Source organism: Culex pipiens, chromosome 1 (assembly GCF_016801865.2).
Source record: "Culex pipiens pallens isolate TS chromosome 1, TS_CPP_V2, whole genome shotgun sequence".
NCBI classification, from domain to species: Eukaryota; Metazoa; Arthropoda; class Insecta; order Diptera; family Culicidae; genus Culex; species Culex pipiens.
Genome location: NC_068937.1, coordinates 88,960,538 through 88,972,587, shown reverse-complemented (window position 1 = coordinate 88,972,587; position 12,050 = coordinate 88,960,538). Strand labels below are relative to the sequence as shown.

General features: G+C 38.6%; 3 protein-coding genes across 24 annotated transcripts in view; 1 reads left to right on the top strand and 2 right to left on the bottom strand.

The window, feature by feature from the left end:
* Window positions 1–316: 316 nt before the first annotated feature.
* LOC120427880 (uncharacterized) lies at window positions 317–1,432 on the top strand. Its single transcript, XM_039592812.2, has 2 exons — window positions 317–398; window positions 461–1,432. The coding sequence occupies exon 2, from the start codon at window positions 472–474 to the stop codon at window positions 1,033–1,035; it is 564 nt and encodes a 187-aa protein (XP_039448746.1). The 5' UTR covers window positions 317–398; window positions 461–471; the 3' UTR covers window positions 1,036–1,432.
* Window positions 1,433–2,443: 1,011 nt separating this feature from the next.
* On the bottom strand, window positions 2,444–6,006 carry LOC120427881 (lipid storage droplets surface-binding protein 1). 6 transcript variants are annotated; one of them, XM_052706764.1, is made up of 9 exons: window positions 5,810–6,006; window positions 5,380–5,690; window positions 4,621–4,749; window positions 4,338–4,536; window positions 3,701–4,146; window positions 3,528–3,638; window positions 3,369–3,437; window positions 2,952–3,175; window positions 2,444–2,486 (listed from the first exon to the last, which is right to left on the bottom strand). In XM_052706764.1, the coding sequence occupies exons 1-8, from the start codon at window positions 5,811–5,813 to the stop codon at window positions 3,041–3,043; spliced, it is 1,404 nt and encodes a 467-aa protein (XP_052562724.1). In that variant the 5' UTR covers window positions 5,814–6,006; the 3' UTR covers window positions 2,444–2,486; window positions 2,952–3,040. The 6 variants fall into 6 exon arrangements, with proteins under 6 accessions (XP_052562724.1, XP_052562723.1, XP_052562725.1 ...); XM_052706763.1 differs by having other exon boundaries at window positions 2,952–3,165; XM_052706765.1 differs by lacking the exon at window positions 3,369–3,437 and having other exon boundaries at window positions 2,952–3,165.
* Window positions 6,007–9,553: 3,547 nt separating this feature from the next.
* Window positions 9,554–12,050, bottom strand: part of LOC120427887 (chloride channel protein 2) — a 71,755-nt gene continuing 69,258 nt past the window's right edge. For 15 of the 17 annotated variants that reach the window (XR_005606993.2, XR_005606992.2, XR_005606996.2 and 12 more), the window contains 2 exons: window positions 10,436–10,921; window positions 9,554–10,235 (listed from right to left, as the gene is read on the bottom strand). Coding sequence is in view for 2 of the 17 variants with exons in the window: in XM_039592820.2 (XP_039448754.1) it covers window positions 10,662–10,921 (260 nt within the window). In the remaining 15 variants the exon portion in view is untranslated. Of the gene's footprint in view, window positions 10,922–12,050 lie in introns of all 17 variants that reach the window. The other 2 variants (XM_039592821.2, XM_039592820.2) reach the window with 2 other exon arrangements.

Here is a 12,050-nt window from a genome sequence, read left to right as displayed (position 1 = left end):
AGTTTAACTCCATGTTGCACACACTCTCACTTTTAATTTCTCGATAGGTTGGAAAGCCAAGACACGAACCTGGTTAAGTTTTAAATTTATATTTCAATTTTTGAATTTGCAATATATAACATTTTATATTTGTTGTTGTTGTTGATTTTATTAGGAGAACTTTAACCCTATGGGTCATTCGCTCCCGTAATTTTATGTTTATATCGGCACATTTTTTTTGGTAATTTCACTAGTTGAACATTGAAAAAATTAGCTATCTGAAAAACACTAAGAAATTGTCATTATTTGGCTCTCTGGAATGGTTTCTACCTGTAATAAATTATCTTGGCCTAATGCCACAGTTGATCCAAAAGTAAACAAACACTAATTTTAAATAACTGACGAAAGGCGCGTAAATAGTAACGTTTGAAATTTTAATAAAATTGCATTTGTAATTCAGTTATCTATTGACGATTTTCAGGACCAACCACCATGTCCAGCGTGTGCCGTGAACATGCTGCCGAAATAGATTCCAAGATTGGCATAATCCGCAGAAAAGTTGCAAACTTTGCCTGCGGCTACACCCCGGAAACTAACAGCAGAGTCGAACCGTCCAAGGAATATCTTTCGAAGGCAAACAGAGAACTCGAAGAAATTGAATCGACATGTGCTGAGTTTACTCAAACATCAGCTGTCCTCGACGGTCTTATTCAAGAAGCGGACGACATGGCTACCAAAATCTTTGCACGTCTTAGCGAAACTTTTGCCGATTTCGGTTTGGACATGCCGACCTACGCGGACGAGGAAATACCGGTGGGAATCCCGCTGGAGAAGCTTGTGCTGCAAGAGGAGGAGGAGGATGAACCGGACCAGACAATAATCGGGACACCTTCAGAGCTGGCCACATCTGACGACAGCGAGGTCAGCGATGTGGATTTTAAACCAAACATTTTTATTACTCGACCTTCTGATTCAGGCGGACCACCGTCGTGGACACCAATGATTAAGACTAAAGCCAGCCGAACTGTTGGGATTAGTCGTTTGGCGCTTGAGTAATTTGTACCGGTACACAGCAAAAAATCCGATGGTAAAATCGCAAGCAAAAGAATGCACATCACCTTCGTCAAAAAAGACACTTAATATTACACGCTGCATGTACAATTTTTGTAAACACAAAAAAAAAGTTGCAACCGACGGGACTCAAACCCAGCACCTACAGAAAGGACTGGCGCCTTAGCCCGCTCGGTCATCAGACCGATGAAAAATGGAAGGGATAAACGTATATGTGAGCTTGACATTTCGGTCAAGTAGGTTTCCCATACTGATGAGCTACATATTTCAGGGTGTAATATTACACAGAATTTCATAAAATAATGCAAAATTTATTTTACACCCTGGCCTTTCACACGCAGCTGGATTACTACTTTATTTGCTGTGTACATATAAATAAATTTAGGCTACCATTCAACCAAATTCTTAAAAATAATGTTTTTTTTTTCTTTATTATTTTTGTTGAAAAAACATGTACAAATCTTATTCTTCTCTAGCACCCAAAATGCCCCCTCAAACTCAGTCAGAAATCGGCGCAGCTACTTTTTACGATTTGGGGCGCTTTCAGGTTTGACGAAGCGGTCAATACAAACCTGATCAATCTAGTTGCCTCGCAAACTGATTCCTACGTGGAATACTTTGTTTCAAATGCAGTAGACAATGTTGTTTGATTTGGATAAACAGTTTGAAATTCATCCAATAAACCGGGAATGGAAGCTGTATGCGAAGTATGGGATTATTGTCAAATTTCAACAGTACTTAATTTGGAATGATTTGTTTGATTACATATTGCAATTTTCATATGTATATATAATAGAACAGCTAAGAGTGCTCAGCACTATACTGCCCCAGATCGCATAAATGTCCCATATGCATTTTCATCGTTTTTGAGTTATGTATGCAGTTTTGCTCAAAATCGTGTGATCTTTCAGAAATGCATATAACATCCAGTACTTTGTTCTTGAAATCAGGAGGAAATCCAGTTTTTTCGTGAAAACTTAACACGTAGCCTTATGTGTGGGACAAACTTCAAATGCGTTTTTCTCAGCTTGCTGTTTTTGCATATGGGACATTTATGCGAACATGGGCAGTATAGGAACCATAGGAATCCATGATGAATTTGCTGAAATGGACTAAAGAAATGTGTTGAAAACTAAATATTTTGACCATTATCATTTCTATCTCTCGCTTTGATTGGCCGGAAAACTGAACATTGGTTCAGTTTTAATTTCAAAGAAGGATATTTACGACACCAGATGACTACATAATGGTATCGTGCTGCAAGCATTTTGATCAGCCATTTACACGTTATTAAAATAATAATTATTTACATGAGCCATTGGATATCGGAAAGAAATAACAGAAAAGCCTAGTTTCAACTGTTTTCAAGACTTGGATCAAGACGAGTTAAAACTACAGAGATAAAATAACTTTATTGTAAATCATTCAGTGCACTTTAAAAAAAAAAAAAAATAAAAAAAAAAAAATAAAAAAAAAAAAAATAAAAAAAAAAAAAAAAAAAAAAAAAAAAAAATAAAAAAAAAAAAAAAAAAAAAAAAAAAAAAAAAAATAAAAAAAAAAAAAAAAATAAAAAAAAAAAAAAAATAAAAAAAAAAAAAAAAAAAAAAAAAAAAAAAAAAAAAAAAATAAAAAAAAAAAAAAAAAAAAAAAAAAAAAAAAAAAAAAAAAAAAAAAATAAAAAAAAAAAAAAAAAAAAAAAAAAAAAAAAAAAAAAAAAAAAAAAAAAAAAAAAAAAAAAAAAAAAAAAAAAAAAAAAATAAAAAAAAAAAAAAAAAAAAAAAAAAAAAAAAAAAAAAAAAATAAAAAAAAAAAAAAAAAAAAATAAAAAAAAAAAAAAAAAAAAAAAAAAAAAAAAAAAAAAAAAAAAAAAAAAAAAAAAAAAAAAAAAAAAAAATAAAAAAAAGCCACAAATTATCTGGGCTCGTTCCCGTTGAGCCGCACCCACCGGGCTTCGCTCAGGCTCTGCTGGAGCAGCTCGGCCGTGCGCACGCTAATAAACGCCATTGATGCTATTATTGAGTGGATTATTGTTTGTTCGGTTCTGGATCCGTCGCCGGGGGTTGTCGCTGCTGGTGGTGATCTTCTCGGCTTCCAGGCGGCCGGACAGAAAAACTGCTAAACGTTCCTTCAGGGAAATTTTGGGAGTGGGAAAATACACGTTAGATGGTTCATAAATTTAGCACGCTGAAAATTAACTAAACAAATTCGTAGCAGAATGTCAAAAATTAGCAATATTCGATTTCCTGTGATCCAAAATCTATCGATTGCATTCTTTGATATTCTTTCGTGATAATTGTGTTGAAAATGTAGCAAATTACCAATTTCAAAAGCATCCAATGGACGAAATCGTGATGTGTTTCAATTTTGGCTAGCGACAATTGACCGTGCTAATTTGGCGGAGAACGTTTTAAATTTTGTCAGTGCGTGTAATTGTATGAAATTTAAAACAAATGAACTCTTTTTCAACGGTTCCTTACCAGGGCCAGGTTGGTTTGGTTCTGCAGCTCGTCGTAGGTGTTTTGTAGTTTGTGCATCAAGCCGGTTGCTTCCGAAACTGTTACGTTTTTCGCTTTTTCCAAGTGGATGGCCTGTTGAATATAAGGATTCAAATGAATGATTTCGGACTGACTTGGTTGGAAATCACTCATACCTTAATCAATCGATCGGTGGCAAACAGCAAGTGATGCACAAGCTCACGTGTTTGGGCACGAACCGTTTGAGGGATCTTTGTGACTGTACTGGCTGTAAAGTTGATCATGTGGACGACCTTCCTGACGGATTCACGGGCCAGCAACACTGCCAGCTGTTCGAACGTGTTAGGTCTAGCTTGATTTTCCGGTTCATCTGCACTCAGGTACTGCCACAGTTCGACGGTCTTTTGCATCGCTAGCCGGGGATTGGTGGCAATCAATTCCGCAGCGTAAAAGACCACGTGGACCGCTTCGGTACTCTGCTTCTTCAGCGCGCTCAACTCCTGCCGAGTGCGGAAAGTAAGCCGACGGCGAAGCTTTCGAGAAATTCTCTGACCCCGGTGGATCGTCTGGAACACGTGCATCACGCCAGCCTCGTCCGGTTCCGGCTGGGGAACGGCGGCAGCTGAATAAAGATTGTTTGTTGTTTGTGAGTGCGCTATCAAAATATTTGCAATCAAGCTGTTGTAGAATGCGAAATGTGCTACGTTGATAGCACACGATCCCAACACTATCGCATCACGACTCAAACACAGCTCGGAGTCAAAAGGTCAGGCTTGAAGTAACAAAAGGTACCACCGTTATGGAATCTCTTACCATCGGGTTGATCCTCCGCGGGCAGGAACCGTTCGACGTACTTGTCGCAAACGTTGAGAGCTCCGTCCAGCCGATCGGCGGCATAGTTCGAAACGCGCGAATCCAGCACAGCGTGGCTGAGGTTCTTCATAGAGTTTGCTCGACTCAGCACCGGCTTCACCAGGTGATCCGACATGTATTCCTTGGTGTTCCAGTACATCTGAAAATGTTAACCAGCAAGCAAAGATAGAGTGAATTATTCAAGTGATGCATCTCAAAGAGGCTGCTGGATGAGAGTACGAACAAGTTTTTGTGACCGAGAGGTTGTCCTCAGCGCTATTGAAGCAGAAATGTAAGTGCTGTGACGAGTCATCAACACGGCTTTTGAGCAAGGTTCGAGAGGTGAGGATAATCCTTTGTTAATTTTGTTGAGCTATTATCGAAAAAGAAATAATTTAGACAATCCATTAAACTAAACTAGGGAACAACATGTATTTCCATCGTTCACCTAATTTTGTTATATCAGCATTTTGACGTTCAATTACAGCTTTTGAGAATCGTTTTCAACTAAAATCGTGTGATAAATAGCTCAGTAGGATGTGAACAAGCAACTTTCAATCAAAAGTTTTTGCAAAATAATTTGTTTAAATAGTGATAGAAACAGCAAATTAAATTGAATTGAGACCAAATCCTTAACTTGCAAAACATATGAGAATGGCCTAGCTTGATGTATAAATGATTAGAAATACAATTAAGAAGATAAAATCAACAAATTAAACGGGGGAAATAATAATATGTTTAGTAGGTTAAGGATTCGGTCCTATCCATAAAAAAACACAATTTAGTGAAAATATTAAAGTTATAAAAGACATTTCAAACAAGACAAAAGAGTCACGGTGAAGGAAAAATTTACTTAAATCATTTCGTACAGTAGTTTCCTAGGTGAAAAATGTTTGCCGTAAAAACATAATTTTGAATTTTTCACCAAAAAAAAGAAAAAAAAAATTATTAATTATTGAAAATCAGAAAACTTAAGCAACAAATAAACATCCAGCCAACTTACCATCTCCGGCGGCAGATACATTGAGGGCACTTTCTGCTCCACAAAGTCCAAACTTTTGCACATAAAGCTGTCCAGCTGGTGAAGTGGTCCCTCGATCAGCTTAGCTGCCGGTCGCAGTGAATCCACCAGAGCGTACGTAACCGTCTCGGCAGTTTCGAAGCCCCAGTTGAACAGCCCGTTGCTGGTCTTCACTTTTTGGTACACCGTTCCGGCTGTTTTGAGGCCCGTTTCCACGACCGGAATGCTTCCGAAGCGCGAAATGGACTCCATCCTGGGAAGACCCGAGTTTTGGCGCTTCAACTGCTGATGCACTGTGAGGATAAATTTAACAGACAGAAAGTAAGCAGTCGTTCTGAAGATGATCATTTTTAACAAGCATCAAAAACACAGATGTACACCGAGAAAACAGATCTTCACAAAATCAACTAACCCATTGTTTCACGCTAACAATAGCACTGTCACTTGATGGTTTGAACCAGCACTAGTCAATGTCCCAAATGAGCTACACCTTAAATTAACTCAAACCAAGCGAACATTCAGACACTTCCGAAAATTCAAAAACTCATTTCTATTCTATTAGAACGATCCAACCAGCACGACTGCAACTTCAAGACTAATGATTTAATTCCTTCGTTGTTCGATCAGGGTGAACGGCAGCTTCCCATAAAGTAGCTTCAATTGATTAACGACCGGCTTATCAGTTTGGGCAAGGAATGGGTCGCCCGTATCAAAAGGTCAGGCCGCGTGTTGTCTGGCCGGTAGAGAAGTAAAATGTGACCTTCGGACGGATGCATCGTCTACGCGGAATCCACGAGGGCACTCGCAAGCCGGAGGCGTGAATCTCCGTAAATTTATTTTTTGTGTTTCATTTTTGCAATTTTTCAATTATGACTGATGTTGTTGTACCTCCCACAATTGCGAAACACCTAATTTTAATTGAAAATTCGACACAAAAAAATATCCAGCAATTTACACAACAATAGTTGACCTAAGGATTTATTGGGTTCAACGTTTGTAGTTATTATTTAGTTGAAAATATGCACTTTTGGAAAGTACCCAAGTTTGTGTTCCGAATTTGTAGATTTCAATGCATTTCATAAAAAAAATTGCAATAAACATTAAAAAGTGCAGTTTGTCGACTCATCAATCAAAAGATCCCAAGAATAGGTAAACAATAAAGCTAAAGCGAATCTTCATGTTCTGTTATAATTTTTTAATTTTTTTGAGCATTGGCCGATCTGTAAACTGTTCCAAATATGTGAGATGACGGTACCGCAAAAATCGCCATAATTGCAAAATAACGGTACAAGTACTCAATGCATTTTCCAAAACATTTTCCAATTATTTAACAACAGTTATGTTGGTTGGAAGCTAAAACTGAGGATCCAACCGATAGGTTTGCCACGAAATTATATCTCTGCGGTGGAGATGCCCTTTGTATTGGCTAAAATTTAAAAAAATCAAATTATTCGCTCTACAGCTTTGCCTTGGCGTTCTCGATTGCGAGAGTCCTACTCGAAACTAAGTGTCCGAAGCTTGGTCCGAAGGCTTGATTGTTGAGGCAATAGAGGTATCTACGTGCGCATGTATTGCGTGTACGTACACGAAAAAGATTGAGGTTAAATTTTGTCCGGCCAGCTAAATCAAATGGTGCGCTAGTGTGTGTACGCGAAACGTCATAATGCTCTATAGCATTGCTGTGGCAATAGAGTTATCTAAGCCCGCTCTCACGCACACTAGCACGCCATTTGTTTTGCTGGACGGTACAAAATTTAACCTCAATCTTTTTCGTGTACGTACACGCAATACATGCGCACGTAGATAACTCTATAGCGACGTGGCGTTACATCGTGTTGCCATCTGTTTTTTAAGTGCAAAAGTGGAGAAGTGCTGAGTCATCGTCTAAAAGCGGTATACGCACTTCGGAAGGAACCGGTCAAGAAAAACATCAAATGGGCAGCAGCGGCAGCGCAAGCAAGTCAGAGAGGGTGAAGAGAAGCCCCAAGAAATCGCTCCCTCTCCTTTGTTCTGCTGTTCGTAAGGACCATCCATAAACCACGTGGACACTTTTTTGGGAATCTGTTACCCCCCCCTCTCGTGGACAATTGTCCATACAAAAAAAAACATTTTTGTATGGATCGTGGACATTCGCCATACCACCCCCCCACCCCCCCCCCCCCCTACAAAGTGTCCACGTGGTTTATGGATGGTCCCTAAACTTGTCCCTAAAGCTGTTTCTTGACCCCTTTCCTTCCGATCAGCGTACTAGCCTAAAAAAGAAGGCGTCCTATCTCGCCCAGCAAAATGAAGTCGATAATGTAGTCGGTTTCGATGGAGAAAAAGTGGAAAACGTGGTCTAAAAATAGCGACGCCATCCCCCTATTGCAAACCTCTTTTACACCTTAGCTTCCCATCCACCCCGGGATTCAAATTGACAACCTTTGGATTGTGAGTCCAACTGCCTACCAGCGACTCCACCGAGACAGGACCCAGGGAGACGACTCCTACACCTGGACTGAGCTATCGACCTAACCTCTAGGTAAGACCGGGGCCAACATTTACTTCCCCGTCCGACGGAAGGCGTGATCAGACAAATCTCGTCTTAAAAAATCCCACCGGGACCTTCTGGGATCGAACCCAGGCCGACTGGGTGAGAGGCAATCACGCTTACCCCTACACCACAGCGTTCCGGCAAATTAGATATCCTAAATAGGGAGACTGGTCAAAGTGAAATGGACGTACCCAAACAGACACGAGTCTGACGTATCCAAACGAGCATTTGCCTTTACGCAAAGCAAAACTTATCAGTGTTGCCAAGCTCAAAACATACGTTACCAGATCAATTTAGCAAACTTAGACCAGTCTCCCTATTTAGGGTCTCTAGTTCAAATGCATACGCTACGTGCAATGTTCTAGGTTAGGTGATTGTAGACAGACCATCACTTCGACGCTAACTTGTCGTACATCGCTTTTTGACGCTCCGAGAAACGCGTTTTAATGATGATTGGCAGGCCTGCAAAAAGTTTTCAACCCAGTGTAAACATGAAGCAAACCAAAATGTCTGTTCTCTGCTAGCATGTGACTGCAAGCCTACTGTGTCTATTCAACCACTGCCGCCTGACTTGTGCCGGTCGGCTCCTGGAGAATGAGAGACGTGAAAAAATGAGCTACACTCACTCAATTCGTGTCATATGACTAACTCGTAAAATCCTCTTTAAACACTATTTTGACTATTTTCAAAAAGTTGAATCGTTGTAGACTGTGCAAAACACTTAAAACACCCATAAATTATATTCAAAATTACATTTTCATGCATAAATACGAACTTTTTGAGTAAAAACTTGTTTCTTCATGTGTGTGCGTGCAACGTCGAATGAGCGTTGGTCGACTACTGCCTCGCATAGAGTTATCTACGTGCGCTTGTATTGCGTGTACGTACACGATGGATTTCTAGGTTAAAATTTGTACCCACCAGCAAAAACAAATGGTAAGCTGGTGTGCGTTAGATCGGGCTTAGATAGCTCTATTGCAGCTGCTCAATGAGCTAGGGCACTCACGACTGCGCCGGGTTTATTTATGTCACGGTTTTGCGGTTCAGTGAATGGATCTCAAAAATTCGTGTCAACGTCGCCGATTTTCGAGTCATGACCCCTGACATTTTCAGCACTGATGATTGGCCTTGATAAAACAATAACGAGAGCACACAATGTAAACAATAATAAACACGTTTTGTTTGGTTGACCATTCTGTGCATTGTCCCAAAGCTGGGTTGAATTTGGTGGCTTTCGAGTTAAAATTACAAACGTTTACGGTAGTCGAACTCGTACTTGTGTCAAACGCGTTCCGACCTGAAATCCCTTTGGCCCGTGGTCGCACTTACATCAATGTTTAGGGTGTGTCAAGATAGCAAGACAAGATTGAAACTTCTTTTCATATGAAAAGTGACAGCAGTGCACGGAGTTTTTTTTCGGTTTTCATTGAATATCTCAGGATTGAAATCGAATTTTGGGGATATGTGAAGGTCAAAAGGTGAGGCATTGTGAGCTGCACAAAATGGCGTTCTTAACTGAATTTGACCCAAAATGCATTAAGCACGACAGCGATGTCTCCATAGATTTTTTTAATTTTGTACTGTTGTTTTTTTTCGGATATGCACATATAACAAAAAAAGCAGTTTCATAGTTTAATTCACTTTTATTTTCATAAATAACCTTGAGTGGCATGCGTTCGTTACATTTACCTTCCTTGAGGACATGACTATGGCTGGTGACACTTGAAATCCTGATAGTCAGACGCAGTCTGTGATTGCTGACTGTATTTCACCACCTTGTCAATTAAAATGTCTTTTTAATTATTTGTCTAGATCATTTTAAATATTTACAGTTCGTCCTGGACGAAACATTGAACTTAATTTTAATTGTTTGATGCTAGTTGAAGTTAACAGAAACAAATCAACATGAACATAACGAATAATTTCCTATCGATGTGTGGGTCTTGGTTGTTCGTTAAATAGCTAAGAAATACAAAGTAAAAGGAAAAAAATAAACTAGTTTCGCATCACGAATTTTCCCTTGGCACTGCTTTGCAATTGATTTAGGTGAAACTTGACTCATTCGATGACTTTTATCCTTTGCTTGCGATACTATTCCGCTTTCAAATTTGTCCCAAATTTGAACGGATGCAGATGAGCACGTTACACTGACAGTAGCCTTAACACCTACTAGCTAAAATTAGAATCACATGTTTCTCATAAAGACCAGCTTAACATTCCCGCGCGGTGCACTAAAGATGGACCGGTTATCTTCAACGTTGGTGATTTTTTTAAGAACATCAGCACAATCCTATTTCATGTACGTCTGCGTGTAGAAAGTAGAGAAAGAGAGCTATTAGTGCTTGATATCTACAGTGGTAAAAACATGCTTGTACAAATTCTTCGGTTAGTTTTTTGCAAAGCCGGTTAGAAAAGTGCTTCAAATAGCAAGCTGCTCGTCGAAATTTCAAGCATCCAAAGAAAAAACTCAAAGCATTTTCACTTAAGTAAACTGAGATCCAATACCTTGTCATCCTTGTCCAGCCTTCCCTGCCAATTCCAACAAAACTGAACATTGTTCCATATGTTATGTGTACGTGTTGTTGTTTGAGTATGTGTGTGTAGGAAAGTGACTTGTTTGTGTGTATTTGGCAAGTTATTTGGACATCATGAATATCCAATTTGAGATAAACCACGCGACAGATGAAAAATTAAACGTGGCAGACCAAACGGGCGGAAAGTTTGAGTATTACTACTGCTGAACGCCACCGTTACTGTTTGTGTTACTGTTGTTGCTGTTTCCGCTATTGTTGATGTTGTTGTTGGTAGTGGTGCTATTCTTATCGCTTATAAACTTAATGTTATCTAGTTCAATATCGGAGCAGTTATCCGAGTTGGATAACGCCGAGTCCATAGACGTTATGGTGTTATTTACTTTCTTGTCGCTGTAGCCACCGTTGACTCCTTTGGGTAAGAGGGGATCCTCGGGATTGGAGATGTCCAATTCGGCTTCTAAAATGAGGTGAAATCTTTTAATTTATGTAGAACTCATTTATGTAGTAAGTGACGAATGACATTTCAAGGTTAAAGTCACGATAATAAAATAAACAACAACATTTAAGTAGTCTTACAAGCATATTAAAATGTCTTGAGTCTTTATGTCTTAATTCCGTTGTTTCAGCATCATTTGTTTGCAGAGGTGTACAGTAGGCCGTCCCAAAAAAATGAAAAGTCGTCAAATTTTTGGTGCTCACCCCTAGGATGATAGATCAGGATGTCAGAAACAATGTTTTCATATAACAAAAAAATCTCAAAAATGGTTTACAACTCGCGCGCGGGACTTGAATGAAAAAGTCCCTTTTTAAGGTTTTTTTTTAAAAATGCTCACATTTTCCATATAAAATCAAATCAAATTGGATCACCCTATACCCCGAATTGTAGGTTTTTGTCCCCCGAACAAGTTTCAGTATATATATAGATCATTGAAACATATTTTTGAGTATTTCTGAGGGGTTTAAGGGCAAAAACAATTTTTTTTTCAGTAATGTTTTTTAAAGCATCTTCTTTAAAAACGAATTTAAAAAAAATTCACGGCTAATCTGATACATGAAGGTTATAGGAAATTTTCCGGCGAACATTTTCCTTTTTTTAACTTTGAAGTTTTGACCTCCCTAGGTCGAGTTACAGCCATTTTAGTGAAAAAAAAAACTGCCAATTTTCAAAAATATTGATTTCCATGATCTTTTTAGTTTCACTGCATGGGTTGCTTGATAAAAAAAAACGGAGGATGAGGTTAGTCATTATTATTTTGGTGTCTTATTTCAAAATCTTTTTCCTGTGTTTTTTTTTTAGTTTTTTTTACAAAGTGGCGTAAGTGCCCCTATTTAAGCACAGCTTATTTATTCAATATTCCTATATCTAAAACACTGACTGTTAACAATTGTTTTCTTACATTTCTTTTGTATTTCAGTTCATCTTATCGTAGTCTTGTCTTAATATAAGTAGCAGCTTGTTTTTTTGTTGGAATTATTTTGCTCACGACGGTTGTGAGCAGTCTGGATGATCATATTCGATTTTTCTTGGTTTCCAAGAGGTCCGACATTGTTATAAGTAGACGCGATAGAAATTGCGCGCTCAGCGC